Here is a 15373-nt window from a genome sequence, read left to right on the forward strand (position 1 = left end):
TTGTCCACAGGACTCTGTCGGGCTCCTCCGACCAACGCGTCTTCAAAAGGCTCCCAGACACTTTGAGATAAAGAGAAAAATCAATCAATCTGTCTTTCACTTTATCTTGCTACTCCCAGCTTTAGAATGAATTCAAGTCAGGACTCTTCCCTACAGCCCACTGACTGGACACACCTTGATCCTGCCTTGCCGTTGACCTGATACTTGTGCCGACACGCGCTCAACGCAACCCCAAGTGCAGTAGTACCTAAATTGATAAAGATCTGTTCAGGGGGAGGGATGAAAAAAAACTACACACACTCACACGCTGCTGCAGCTTTTTTTCCCTTCTCTTGCCCACTCGCTCTGCTGCTTCTCTCCCTGCTGTCTCCTGGTGCGCTGCCTCCTCATTGGCCAGGCTGCTCTTCAATAACATAAGCTCTCTGCTCTAATTGGAAGGCGGCAGTTATATGGTGCACCAGGACCCCTCCCGCCCACCTCCTTTCTGCCTTTATTTTTTATTTTCCCCCCTAAGTGCCCGTGGAGGAGAATGCTGAGCTCTGCAGATTCATACGCAGCGCACATGCAAAAAAAAAAGGAATGGGGGATGGAGAGAGGAGAGGAGAGAGGAGGAGCATGTAGGACAGAATGAGAGAGAGAGAGAGATAGCAAGAGAGAGAGAGAGCGCCAGAGAGAGAGAGAATGGGACAGAGGCAGAGCCTCAGAAGAAATAATCAATGAATTGCAGAAGCACGAGCAACATTCTGCATGGAGACGACGGCAAAAACAATAGCGAGAGAGAAGAAGAATAAAGCGAGTATTGGGGAGAACCAGGCCAGCCCTGCTCCCAGCTGCCTGCAGTGGCCAACGGGACACAGCTGTACGAGGAGAGAACCTTATAGCTATGCATCTAAGCGGCTCGGTGGCAGTGCTGCAGTGTGCAGTCTAATTGCCAGGCATGGAATAGGACAGGGGGGATGGGATGGGAGAAAGGAAGCAGGAGGAGGAGAGGGGAGGGGAGAGGAGGGGAGGGAGGGGGTTTGGATGCAGTGATGCCTGAGTACAGTCTCCCAGCCAGCCAGGGATACACGGAGGGGCAGAGTGGAGGGAGCCCGCCGCAGTGCACACAGCCCCTAATGTCTCCTCCTCATGAATTATTGAAGGAGCCCCAGGGGGAAGGCATAGGGACGGGGCGGGGCCCAGGCTGCACACACTCCCGCCATCGCTCTTTCAGCCCCGCCATTGTTTATGATAATTAAACGGAGACGCGGGCGCACAGGGGGAACCTGCTTGCGAAATTGAACAGCATAATCCAATTGGACTGGTCTGGGTGTACATTGAAAACAGGCATCTTTATGACAACATACTTCCAAGTATAGAAGGAATACAATGCCGTACATCATCCCTGTAGGGTTTTCTCTCCACGGTCCACTCACGGTGCATATAGCTGCTGCTGCTTCTGCCTGATGGAGATCCTCGACCGGAGAGCGGATGTGTGGGTTTGACTGTGTGGTGTCAGATTCACCACTCATTTCCTCCCTTACATCTGCTGCCTCCACCGCATCCATAGTGCCTCAGCCCTTCACTGAAGCACAATGCACCATGAGATCAATAATCCCTAACACAATAGCAGTACCATCTGCACCCGTGACACCGGCTAGGCAGAAAGTTAGGTGGTGCCGGGAGAAGCCAATGTAAACACACCGCCCGGCTAGTCCAAAATGGTGCCTCGGATAGACAAACATGAAGGGGAAGGATATCATACTTTCGGTTTATATGATGATGTCATGAAGTCAATGCAAATTATGTAAGGAAACTGAGAATTACTGATTCTGAAGAATAAAGGAAACTAGATTTATACAAAGAAATGTATTATATTATGGAGTTTTTTAAATGCTTGCACATTAGGAAGAAGTAAAGAGTCATCGTTCCACAAAGTCATCATCATATCCAAAACAATAATGTTGTCTTTATTTCATAGCATAAGTTCACCCAAGGTGGGGAAAAGAAACACTGAAATGCAGGGTCAAGCAAAAACAACCATCATTCTGCCCCATGTTTGGAATACAGCTTTCATTGTTCAGCCTACAGATGTCGTTTCACTGTTGTGGTATTATCAGGAAGGCTGTAGACTGTGATGGAGATATCAGTGTGTTTGAAAACCTGTTCCAGCATCTCAGACACACTTTCCCATTTCAGTCGATCGAGGCCACAGCCAATCCTATTAGATGAAAGAGATACAAGTACCTTTGAATACATCTCAATAATACAGCCATTCATCATTGTCTACGTTTCCTGAAATATAGGCAGATACGGATAGGTGCCGTAGACAGATACAGATAGGCCTATATGCAGACAAACACCTGATAAATGTTTGTGTTTGTGGGATGCATCACTATGCGAACCGTGGCATTGATATCCTGGTGACTCCGTTCAAGGTACAGTGGGTCTTCATGTCCACCAGACTGGATCTAAGGCTTTCATACGTTGGCTTTTGGCTGGCCTGTCTCTTTGTGATCTGAAATAGAACAGAAATTAAATGCATTATTGTAACCTAATACTCGGTGTAATTATATTATCATTAATACTGTGGCGACCACGGGTGTGGGCGCCATGTTCCGGAGCCGCGGGGGATTCTGGGAGTTGGGGTTGGGGTTGTCAGTTGACAAAAGGGGTTTTGTTGATTTGTTCTGTTGTTGGGGTTAAGTGGGGTTAACGGGTTTGGGGTCTTTATTAATTGTGTGTTGTTCCATTGTTGTGTGATCGGGACCATTAGTGAGAGTGTTGTGTGTGTTGGTCAGGTGTCCCGTGTTTCTGTTATGTTCGCTGTTAAAATTAAAGAACCAACTGTCGCAGTCGTGCGGTGTAAGGGGCGCGAGAGTGGTACTAGCGGTTGAAACCTGTCTCCCGTCTCATTCTTCCGTCTCTCCCTGACCGGCGCTACAATACATATTAAAAGGTGCTGTAGGTACGATTTGAGAGTTTTAAAGAGAGAGAGCACAAGAGCGAGATTTGGAAACTTAGCAACCAAAAAAGCTCCATATAGCAGTCATCTCACACACCTGATATAGACAGAGAAGATTAAATATACAAACCAATCAGAGAAGAGATGCCGTGATTGTTCAGGAATGTCAAAAATCAGTCTAAAATCACATGCCACATACAATGGCAGGTGCTGAAATAGTTGATATTCTCGCATTGCATCTCACTCACTAATAGTTGATAGATGGCTAGGCCATTTCTAACAAATTACACTCAAATAGCATTTCTTAAATCTTACCTACAGCACATTTAAAGGGGACTTCACATTATAGAAACAGTAAATGAAAATTTAACATTTACCAAATAGTATACATATCGTCTGCCACTTTTCAGTACAGCACATTGCCCTGGGATTTTTTCTGCAAAGGTAAAAAACCAACAACATGATGTCTCAGTCCAGAAAAACATAAAATTTGCAAGATAGTAGCCAATGGGAACTAGCACTCTGCAAGTCCAAAAACAAAAGTGTTCTTGTTGGGTGGAACCCAACCCATCAGGTGATGAATGTTTTATACAGACGTGACTCACTCTGTGCTTTCAGTTCCTCCACCCCGTTGAACTTCTTCTTGAATAGGACGGCGATGCCTGCCCCCATGCGGCAGTCTTCACTGATGCAGTGGGCCAGCGCCTCGTCCTCGGGACAGGAGAACAGGTCCCCGCTCACGTGGCTCACGGTGCATCGCTTTTCAGCTGACTGCAAATAAATAATAATAGAGGGTATATTTACGCCATAAGCTAACACCACACCAACAGCGATCGTATGTGTAGGGCACACGTTTAAGTTGATTTCTTCTATACCTCCGGCGGTAGGTCAGAGCTCGGATTTTCAACTTCGGAAGACATTCAGTTTGGCATCAAGGATGTTGTCAGGCCAGGCTGAAGGGTGTGGGGTGAGGAGGATGGAGTGGCTCTTGTAAAGTTAAACCTTAAAGCGATTATTTTAATGTTATACATTATTAAACCTGGCCATGTACTCCGTTCGAGTTTGCAGTAACTTACAATCAGTGTTGGTCTTTGGTTGGTTTCGCCGCACATTCAGATAATATGTTCGCGTGTCAATGGACTGAAACAACTTTAAGAATAATGGTCCTCCTCAGAGCATGCACACAGTTTGGTTTCGATATGACTTCCTTATTGACATTTTTCTTCTTTGATATGAATTTGAAAGTCTCCCAATCTTGTTTGGATGAAATACTGCCATCACTCTGTTAAAGATGGGATAGGATGTCTCAGCAATACCTTCTGAAGGAACGTCAATAGAAACCAGAGACTATACATTTGTGTTTATTTATAATACAAAATGAACAAAAAATATCACTCTTATAGAATTCATAGATAGCTTCACTGTCATACAATATATGCATACAATTGTGTAAGCATTCAATTGATTTAAACTTAAAGACACAAAAGAGAGTGCTAGGCCTACTGCAAGTAATCCATATATAATCCAACACAAATTCAATCAAATATTGCATGACAAAATTGCATAGGCTTTGTCCTTATGTCATGCAACATTCACATGATGAAAGATGATACATGTGGTTCTATTACGTTCAGGTATAAAGGTACTTTATGTTTAGAAGCTGTGTACGGGTAATTAAGGATCAATCGTATCCCAGACTTAGAAGTCACCACTGCATTCTAGTCCTTGCATCCAGTCTTTCAGATTCAGGTCCACCTGTAGCCTCTTCATGACCCACTTATCCCTCCCAGCTCGGTCCGTGAACGCATCCAGAGAGAGCTCCCCGATATGGGGTGAGAGACACCATATGGCAGGAAGCAAGCTTTTTTTACTGTGTGATACAACAGCTAAACGTATCAAAGAGCAGGCTTTTGTGAACAATTTCAATTGAGAGTGTCCATACACACACACGCACACACACACACACACACACATCATGCAATATTCATGAAGAAATGATTGTACAAAGCCGGTGCAGCCCAAATGCTCTAATGATCCTAATCTTTCACTCTCACCGTCTTCATTCTCATCCACCAGCTCAGAGGTCCTGTCCACCACCTGGTCAGAGTTACACTGTTAATCCAGTTCCCCATGGCAGGCCTTCTTCAGCCCCTATGTAGACAGTCTGGCAACATGTTTAATGTAATGTTCATCTCTCTCTTGGGGGTCCAACTTGCCCCTCAAGACCCGGTTCAATGATGCCACATATTCCAGGAAGTCAATGTTGTTGTCCTTATTATGCAAAAACGAAAGGGAAACGATTTAAGGATGAAGGTTTCATGACACTGTGATCTGAATAAAAAGCTTTTGTGCCAGTTTGACTGCTGACACAGATGTGGAGCATGATCTTATGAAGTAGGTGATGTACTGAGAAACGAGGAAACAGGTTGATTTTCCAGTTTATACAAATTTTATTCCTTAAAAACAGATATGCTTACTCCATTTGTCAAAAGCTCGGAACATTTTGTCCAAGTAATCAGCAGCCTCCTTGTTGTTCGTCACACAAAAAAGGCTCTTGAGCTCATAAGGAAGAGGCATTCCAACAATAACTTCTTGGACCACTGGATCTTCGCCACACAAATCACCTTGCCTGGGTCACCCTCGACACCTTGTCTCTGTCCCATTAGGGACATTTTTCTCCCACTGCTTTTTCTTTTTGTTGTTAATTCTGACTGAAGTCTTACACTTTGTTCACCTAGAAAGATATGACCAATCTATGGTCGGTATCTACTTTCCTTGACTTTCATTCTTATATTGCAGGATGTATTACACACTTATATTTGTCTTTAACAAATAAGAAGTTGAATTGTTTTTAACGTCATGATCACAGACATAACCATTATAATTAAATTAATAACAATACATCAATATTGACCAGTGCTGGTAATCATAGGTGGTCACGTCGTGGTCATTAACAAAAACTAGCTGGCTCAGTCTAGTCTCATTTTGGATATCTTTAGACACTGGCCTTTGGGTAATTGAGTTTGCAGGTTAAACGCTCAGCCTCCTCACAGCTTGTAAGGCTTCTGATTGAGGCCTCGTAGGGACACAGACGACAACAACCGCCTATCTTAGTCTCCAAGTGTCCCAGCAGTCTGAGGACTCACTGAATAATTCCACTAGGATTAAAATGATTCATACCTCCTCTTATCAACCAAGAGTTTAATAGAAATATGTGTTTTTGCGTTTCCAATGAATCAAGGGTTTCATATATGCCTCCATGCTTCCACAGTAGGTAGACATGAAGGGTCCTCTAAATTTCAGAACGCTCATTCGTCTACAACAAATACTCAAAGGCTTAGCTGTCCCAAGCTTCTACGTTTATGTCTAACTCAGATAAAAACATCTTTACTAAAAGGAGGGGGAAAAAATAAGAAAAATGCATTACTTTGAATAAATTATTTACCACACTTCAACACATGATCATTTATTGTCTTTCTTGAAAACCATGACAACTCAACCATTCAAGATCCACCTTATTATATTTTACAAAGGCAGGGGAATGGTTTGTAAAAAATATAAAAATTCCAGATTTTATGTTTATCACTAAAGACAGACCTCATAATCAAAGTTTATAATAATCAAACTAATCATTACTTCATAAAAGTTAACTGCACACCATATTTTTCTACATTATATTTTAGGGCTCAATTGTATTTCATACTGCAAAAAGAAGATAAGGTATAAATGCCTATTAATATATCATTAGTATATCATTCTAGGATCAAAGAATGTGTGCTTATTGTGGTACAAAAGGATTTCTATGACAAACCAACCAAGCTGTTGATTAAATAAATTGATGTAAGAAATGGTGGCTGTAAGCACAGTTGAGGTTGTTTGTGATACACAAAAACTACAGACAATACAAAATATTTTTAAATATATTTAAATGTAATTTAGTTTATGCATGCAACAGTCGATTCCATTACTGAATTTCCAACACCACATTAAGACACCTGCTTATTTCAGACCTGAGTTTTACAAACAATTTAGATCCATACTCTCCGTGAATAGTGCAGCCCTATTGCTAGCACATGTACTAGTAGAGAACCCACATCTTTGATGTGTATCATACAGTGTAAACTAAGCTGAGCCTGATAGTTCACAAGATCATTTGGACTCTGCAGCACCCACTGTAGGCAGGTCAGCTGTACTACAGGCAGATTTGTTATCGTTGATGCTAGCCCCATCAGCGTTGCCATCCCCATTGTTCTGACCTTCTGGGCTTTGACCCGTTCCTGAGGGGTCAAGCTGCTCTGATGGGTCCGTGGTCCTGTCAGTTTGCAGAGTAAGGTCAGGGTCCAGGTCTGTCTCGCTGTATGAAGACTCCTCTGGCCTATTAGAAGGTGGAGATGTAGGACTGCCCGGCTCTGAGCAGCGGCGTGGAGAACACATGGTTACTAGATGATAACATTATTAGGAGATCAATTAAGAGACATTCTTCATACTAACAAAAAGGTATCAATAAGGGTACATCAATTAACCATTAATTAAAATGAATTAATGCAGTTATAAGCATTATTATATAGCATTAGCATTATCTGGGTTATGGTCAACCCTAACCCAATTAAATCATTTCTACATTAATACCTTATTTAACATGAACGCCATTGGTTAACATGTACACTGTAGATAAAGTTAGTTTTTTATAGATAGTTAAAGATAGTTCTTTTTTGATTAACTGTTAGTTAATGCTTATAACTGCATTACAGGTAATGTTAATGATGGTTAATAAATGTACCCTCATTGTCAAATGTTACCACAGTAGCAATTTCACGTGCTTCAAATTAAGGTTTAATTCATATAACTTAGATAATTCAACACCACCATAACCTGTATCATAACTTCCTGCCTACCCGAACATCCAGAGGAGGCGACTACTCCTGAAGACGCAGCTTTCTTGCCCGTTTTGGCAGTACCCCGGGGGGACTCCTGCGTCTCCGTGACGACCCCTGGCCCCGTCGGAGAGGTCGATGCCCTCCGCTCGCCCTCATCACCCACCTTGTCCTCCTCTTCGCGGCGCTCGACCTTGAGCCTCTTGACCTCCTGAAGGGGTCTGTCAGGGCGGTCCTCCGTCCCCCAGCGCTGGCTCTCCCCCCGTCGGGCTCGAGGACTCCCCTCCCCCTCTGGGGACATGGAGCCACTGCACAGGAACACCCCGTCACTGGCCCTAAACAACACATTCGTTCCCTCTGTAGCGTCCCGCGCTAGGATTACTGCGGTGTTGTTAAATATTCGGTATGCCTGACCCTGCCCTGTTCTCCTTTCATGTGTTGGATGTGTTTCAACGGAAAGCAGCCACAGACACCGGGTGTGTACTGTAGCAACCCGACGGTACCTTCTTGCTGAACAAGATATAGAAATATATTGACATATTTTGTCTATATTTGATGGTCTTGTTTGTGCCTGTGTACACAGTACAACAGGTAGAGACCGGTCAGACAGTTGGAGCAGAGCACTAGCATGGTCTGCCACACAGCTGCCCCCTCATTTTTTTGTATACATATAAAAATATATACATAAAGATATATATACATGTACATTTATTTAAAAATAAAAAAAGATTATATATACTAACAAATATACACAAAGATATTTATACCTGTACATTTATTTAAAAATAAAAAGATTATATTATATATACTTAAAAAAATAGCAACATTGTTTCGACATTTTCTTTAATACATTTAAACATTTGAGATCTAATTTGTGTAATTGCCAGCCCCATTGGATTACCTGATGTGGCGCTCTGTCCCGTCCTCTGGAGGTGGCTGTCGCTCCCTGCTGTCCACAGCGCTGGGAAGGCCATTTGTAGAAAATGAAATGGTCAATGGCTTTGGTGGGACTACTGGGCCATTCAAAATGCTGCAACCACAACAACAAAATACAAAACAAAAAATAAATCTTCTAACATGAAGGGTGAAATCAAAACTGCAAATACTCAACAAATATTGGAAAATAATGACCAAGATGAGAAAGCATAACACAGTTCCCGGATTGTATCTTTGAACGCTGGAACGCACTGATTCCTGAAGTGGCTTCCACCATTGACAAGGACTGAACTCCCACCTGTCTGAATGCACAGAGGAGCTGTCAGGGAACGGCCCTCCATTCATTTGGTTTACAGTAGCTTCCCCGTTTTTCCTTGAAAACAAGAAAACTTTGGTTACTGGCAGTTTCATTCATCCTTTCTAGGCCTCGTCCCAAATGTGCCCAATTAATTATTGATTTTTGAGGGGGCAGCATGTGCATTTGAAGCGGCTCTAGAAAAATCCCTAGAGGATCAATAGCTAAGCAGCTTTGTCCTTTATTTACTTACTCCGATGGAGGGCGGACACAGCTCACCACCATCACATTCTGAAATATACACAAAGAAATACAAGTATGAAAGGGTACTCCAAAACCTATTTTCCTTATTTTTATTAACTTAATAAACACCACTTGTCCATAAGGTGCATTGTTTAAGACCATGTTCATGTTTTATAATTAAGTGCTGAGTGATTCAAACTAACCCCTCACCTTCTCCACACCCCTGAGGAACTTTTCTGTTCCTGTGTAGTTTCTCGTGGGGTCCGTGACCAGCTCACACAGACGCTGAATGGTGAAGGGAACACTGACAGAAGAAAACATGACATGTATTTACATCTACATAAAGGGTAGATACATAAATCCTCTTTTCTATCAAGGATCAGCTTGTGAATTGGATACATTGTCACACATCTCAATCTCAGCCTACATTATCCTAGGCTAAGGTCTATATGGGACACGCTAAAGCCCTGCCTAGAACCAAGCCAACTTTTAAATCGCTGCAGCTGAACGAGCAGCCGTTCTCAACCACTTCTCGGCCTTAATGGCTAAATGACCCGTTAACAATGAAAACAATGCTTTCTAACCGCAGATGGATTTGACCCGTAACCACGGATACCATGTGATGTGACAGGGAAATCTAGGGTTTAAGTGTGCCCTAACAAGTCATGTTGAGTTTATTTGTAGAACCTAAATGAGATCGATTGCGTAACCTTCTGCTTTGAAACACGGTTGAGACATGGTTCGATCTCATGGTTTAACAAACAACGCTTCACTCACCCACTGTAGCCATCGACTATTTTCACAATCCTCTCCTTCATCGCATCGAAGGGGACATAGACTACATTTGGATTAGGGGACCCTCTTTGTTCAGGGGAAGAGGCATGGAAGTCATCCATAACGTTTTCCATCTTGAAAAGAAAATATGTTTTGAACTTTGACCAGGGGATGCTGGAAAATAGAAGAAATAGGATGCAAACATAAGTATTTATGTTTTGCACGCATAACAACAAAAAGATTATGATAATAGTTCGTGTGCTTTTCCCCCTCATAATATAAATGCAAAGAATGCATACAATTACAAATAAAACATATTTTTTTGTAATTGTATGCCAGTGTCACTTACAACGTTTCCCCAGTCTTCGCGACATCAATAAGGAGTTGCTCTAAAATTGGACAGGACTCTTTCGTCTCTTTCTTCTCAAAGTCTGCAAATTCCAATTAAATGTAAACACAAACACATGAAACAGTGAAATCTTAATTTGACACATAAACACTGGTATATATTACTAAAACAGTGCTGCATAAAGTCATTCAACCTATACCCAGCCAAGAGCTCCAGACCTGAATCACTTGTTATACACACGCTGTACTTTCCTATACGTCCTCTCGCCACTAGACGCTTGCGAGCTGCGTTAATCTCCCGGGCCACAACAACAACCCACATTTGCCTGAGGAAATCGTAATAAATTATGCGACTATTTGTATGGTGGTGTATTCATTCAAATCACTATAAATTGACCTCTGAAAGCTTCCAGTATCGCATCAATCTCCATAGTTGTATCCAGAAAGCGGCAACTATGCTAGCGGTAGTAGCAACCACAACTAAACTGGTAGTTGACTGTTGCGACAGCGCATGCGCGCCACGGAAGCCGTTCCAGCTGACCAAAACACACAGCTAGTGGGGTCGCGCAAGTAATTTTAAAATACAAACATACTCATATTTTGCACTCCTTATGCACACATTGTATTTGAAAACATTTCTATAAAATAATTTTGATCGAAATAACATAATTTCACTTGGCTGTGATGTTGGAACCCTGCACCCATGCATGGAGCGTGTGCGCTGCGGCGCTGCACCGCAGACGGTGGGTGTTATGTGTTGTGACGGCGGAGACCGGTGAAGCCAATGAGTCAGCAGCTGTATCAATTAGCCACCGACCTCACAGTCTACAGTTAAGCCAAGGGAAAACAATAACAACAAGATTGCCTCGCTCTTACACCCTTCATTATACCGGTTCGGTTTAGTAAAAAAAATGGCAGTGCCATTGGCTTCAACAACATTGCAACTGAGCACGTCAGGTCCAAACCTGCTCACTTCTCAAGATCACAACATTGAAATCGACGGAAAAGATTTGGAAAACATTGCGAATAGCAACGACCACACACTGCCTCTGCATTCACCTTGGACTTTCTGGCTGGACAGGTACGTTCAGGGTTTGGGATTGAAGCAACATCCTATCCCGCACAGTGAGGAATATATGGAGGCTTTTGTGTTCAACAAAGACGAAGACAGAATGGCCCAAATCATTTCCAAAGATGTCGAGCTGCTTTCTTTAACTTTCCTGAGATTTAAGTTACTTTACAACTGAAAGAATATCAATTCATATAATATGCTATAATGGGATTGCCAACTTGATGGATTTTTAAATATACATGAAAATACAAATATTGAGTGTTGGTCAAATATATCTCTAATAATAACCTGATGGAGTTAATGTTGTGTGTGTGTGTGTGTGTGTGTGTGTGTGTGTGTGTGTGTGTGTGTGTGTGTTTGTGTGTGTGCGGTGTGTGCGCGCGCGCGCGCGCCCTTTTGTACACTGGTGGCGCTAGAACGGGGTCAATGGTGTTCATTTACAGAGCAGAGACTCTAATCCTAACCTGCCCCCATAACGTCATGAGAGTTGAACAAACAATACATCAAAGGAAAAAAGCAATGGGGATGCCATTTTCTTTCTTATTCCTATTATAGCTAGTAGTGCTATAAGTAGTGTGTGCATTACATACCTATAATACCATATTAAATACCATAATCATAAAATGTATATCAGATATTACACATCATATCACATCATAAGTGGATGGACAAATTATTTACCAAAAATAATTTAAAATAATTGGCTTATAAAAAATAATAAAAATAAACCAAAGAAATGCAAATGACAAAATAACTGATAGTTTACATTTACAAAGCATATCTTAGATGAGTAAATAACAATTCTTTATGTTGCATAACAAACCAAACTGTAACCAAATGTGGGCTAAAGTTGAACACAAGAGTCAAACGAAAGTGTCAAAAGAGAAACTGGAAAATAGCAGGAAGTCATGGTTCCCAATATGAATCATCAATGTTGTTTTTTGGTTAACAATGAGACAAAACATTTGATGGTTTCCTCATTAGGGTAGCGAGGCTGTGTGTCTGTGTGCTCTTCTATGTTGTTATATGATAAAGTCCACTTTCACTGAATTGTCAGATCTCTCCCTGGAACCACTGCAGCTGAATGTGAATCAAACCTGAAAAAAATCTACACAGTAGAGACTGTCCAGGTAAATACAATTTGTGCCTGTTTATTATTGATATGTATATGATTTTAAAATAAATAAAAACATTAATGTTCCTATTTGAAGCCCTAGACAGGTCAATTCATGTGTCCATCATTAGTGATCAATACCAAAATTCTTGCGATCACATCTAGGTGTCATATCGGTAATAGCCTTTTTGTGCATAGGTTAGTGCATAACGAGAATAATGTGAACCTATGAAATATTTGAACATTGATCAGTACAAGTTTGTATTGTGTGCACTTGTGTGTTGTCACATAGAACTTCTGGAGAGTGTATAACAACATACCAGGGGTTTCCAGCCTGCCCCTGAGGTGCACCTATCATCTGATGAGAGGGGAATGCAGACCGCTCTGGTGAGCCATACTGTAGCCTTATTATCACATTCAAGACATAGGATACCGTGTGTCCCTAAGCCATGCCTTGAGTGACGATACAACACCATATAGCCAGTGGGATTTGTGTAGCCAGTGCACTTTTCCATTACAAGACCAGGCAGTTGTGCATATCATTAATTCTTAATGGTGGTTTGGCCATTACAAAACAATCTGTTACACATGGGACATATTAGGAGTAGGTAATCAATCCTTGTAAAGCTTTGGGTATAGCCTTTGCGATTATAATGTTAATACTGTACTTAAATATTCAACCGACCATAGAAATGCAAGAAATAGTAGCAAGGCAGAGATTATCTCCCACTTAATGTTAGTTGATAGCGTATAGGCAATACATAGAAATAGATTGAAAGTTGTGTCTACCAGAGTTTACGTTAAGCAGTCTACCATAATGCCTAGGGTGTCAAAGACTCACAACTCACAGTGGAACATATGGTATAATATCAGCGGTGGCAAGGAGCTCCGGACATTTAATTGAAGACACCATGGCCCGAATGACCCCGTCTGATGACAACAGCAGTCATTGGATAAATTTTAAAATAATATGATATTTTTAATGAATTCTGTCTTTTATATGCATTGTGCTTTTTCGTGCAGGGAAGAAGAAAGCAATGCCAAGGGCGGGGTCTGGAAAATGAAAGTGCCCAAAGAATTCACAGTGAGTCTGGTGGCGTGGCGTTATATCGCTAGCTTTGTAATGAGTCATGTCGTTTTCTAGTCATGACAGTTTTGTCCACTGTTTTGCAGTCTGCTGTATGGAAGGAGTTGTTGTTGGCTACCATCGGAGAGCAATTCAGTGATCACTGCGCATCAGGTAATGTGAAATTGTGGTTTTATAAGAAAGCTATCACGCATCAGGGAGTGTGAAATAGTGGTTTTGAAAGAACCTTGATATGAACAATGAACTGATGTCAGGTGATATACCTGAAATGTGTCATCTTTCCTTGCAGGAGATGAAGTGGTTGGAGTGAGTGTCAGCATGAGAGACAGAGAAGACGTAATTCAGGTGTGGAATGGAAACGCCTCTCGGGCTACTGAAGCTAACATCTTAGGACGGATCCATGAGCTCCTTCCACAGATAGCTTTCAAAGCAGTATTTTACAAACGTGAGTATTTTCCACTTTTACATTGACATACAATATATTTAAGTTCTATATAGTAAGGTCTCCTAAATATTTTGTGATTGTTTGAAATTGAATGTTGACCTTTGTGTCCACAATTGCAGCCCATCAGGAGCACCATGCCTTCGAAGGGGGACGATCAAGACATTAGCAGCGTTTTGCTCACACTTTTTGAACAGACTTGAGAAACCTTTGTTGTATCTTGTGTATGGTTACAATTCTGATTCAATTCTCAAACCAGTGGAGTTGTATATTCAACTGGTCAGGTAAAAGTGTCATGCAGTGTTATTCGTAATCTGTTTTTTTATAGCTTCCAGCTATGTAGAGATTTCTCAAAAAAACTAGGTTGTCCTTCAACTTTTGCTTGTGCAGAAAGGATAATGGTTTTATTGGACAATGGCTCACTTTTTCGAAACTGTAACCATGCTGTAGTTGTATTTTAAGATTTTTGAAGATGTATGAAAGCATATTTTGAACACGTTTGCTGGCCTGCTGCGACAAAGTTATATCTTGTTAAACATCTCATTTTTAATCTAATAATTGTTTATTTTAAGAGAGCTTCAACTAGTGAATGCAGTATATGGCTTTTAATATGATTTTTCTGTGTGTTTTGTACATTGAAGCATAAAGATTGCTGTATCTGTTGCAGTAGAAAATGGTATTTGTAAAAGCATGGTTGAATATTTCACATTCTTTCTTAGTACATTTGATTTTATTACACAAGTGAAGAGATTATACTGTGTTTGCAATAACTAAACATAAGCCTAAATCTAAATGTTTAGCTGCTAAGAAATATATGTGAGAGTTTCAGGATATACAGCGATAGTTAGAGGTGTGTGTGTGTGTGTGTGTGTGTGTGTGTGTGTGTGTGTGTGTGTGTGTGTGTGTGTGTGTGTGTGTGTGTGTGTGTGTGTGTGTGTGTGTGTGTGTGTGTGTGTGTGTGTTTGTGTGTGCCCAAAATGCATGCCTCAAAACAGACAAAAAAGTAATTTCTTTCGAGATGGTGCCTTGTTATTACTGTTAGAAATGAAGTTTCTGGGTTCAACCTGATGGAATATTATCCAATATATGTTTTCTCTGTTAAATGTGCAAATGCAGGAAACAACGATTGGTGATGGGTTTGAACAGTTCGTTTTTAAAAAAAGCACAACAAAATATGCACATATATTCGAATGATCATGTTTGATGATAGCTTTAATTAAATTGCATTTACTTAATTGTACAAC

General features: G+C 41.3%; 3 protein-coding genes across 6 annotated transcripts; 1 reads left to right on the forward strand and 2 right to left on the reverse strand.

Annotated features, from left to right (window-relative positions):
- Positions 1-1923: 1923 nt before the first annotated feature.
- Positions 1924-4152, reverse strand: LOC307079974 (ADP-ribose glycohydrolase OARD1-like). 3 transcript variants are annotated; one of them, XM_079742522.1, is made up of 6 exons: positions 4021-4152; positions 3820-3897; positions 3550-3715; positions 3322-3380; positions 2385-2497; positions 1924-2200 (listed from the first exon to the last, which is right to left on the reverse strand). In XM_079742522.1, exons 2-6 carry the CDS (start codon positions 3862-3864, stop codon positions 2065-2067), a joined length of 519 nt encoding a protein of 172 aa, XP_079598648.1. In that variant the 5' UTR covers positions 3865-3897; positions 4021-4152; the 3' UTR covers positions 1924-2064. The 3 variants fall into 3 exon arrangements, with proteins under 3 accessions (XP_079598648.1, XP_079598647.1, XP_079598649.1); XM_079742521.1 differs by having other exon boundaries at positions 3820-3946; positions 4021-4141; XM_079742523.1 differs by having other exon boundaries at positions 3820-3931; positions 4021-4131.
- Positions 4153-6394: 2242 nt separating this feature from the next.
- LOC307079012 (serine/threonine-protein phosphatase 4 regulatory subunit 2-A-like) lies at positions 6395-10916 on the reverse strand. 2 transcript variants are annotated; one of them, XM_079741064.1, is made up of 9 exons: positions 10812-10916; positions 10416-10497; positions 10070-10240; positions 9503-9596; positions 9303-9340; positions 9053-9127; positions 8720-8848; positions 7840-8126; positions 6395-7353 (listed from the first exon to the last, which is right to left on the reverse strand). In XM_079741064.1, the coding sequence occupies exons 1-9, from the start codon at positions 10843-10845 to the stop codon at positions 7094-7096; spliced, it is 1170 nt and encodes a 389-aa protein (XP_079597190.1). In that variant the 5' UTR covers positions 10846-10916; the 3' UTR covers positions 6395-7093. The 2 variants fall into 2 exon arrangements, with proteins under 2 accessions (XP_079597190.1, XP_079597189.1); XM_079741063.1 differs by having other exon boundaries at positions 7840-8153.
- Positions 10917-11089: 173 nt separating this feature from the next.
- On the forward strand, positions 11090-15078 carry LOC307078949 (eukaryotic translation initiation factor 4E type 3-like). The gene is made up of 7 exons (XM_079740987.1): positions 11090-11495; positions 12544-12616; positions 12893-12987; positions 13624-13684; positions 13774-13840; positions 13977-14132; positions 14252-15078. Exons 1-7 carry the CDS (start codon positions 11326-11328, stop codon positions 14296-14298), a joined length of 669 nt encoding a protein of 222 aa, XP_079597113.1. The 5' UTR covers positions 11090-11325; the 3' UTR covers positions 14299-15078.
- Positions 15079-15373: the final 295 nt, after the last annotated feature.

The sequence above is a fragment of the Pollachius pollachius genome (genome assembly GCF_949987615.1).
Source record: "Pollachius pollachius genome assembly, chromosome: 8".
NCBI lineage: Eukaryota > Metazoa > Chordata > Actinopteri > Gadiformes > Gadidae > Pollachius > Pollachius pollachius.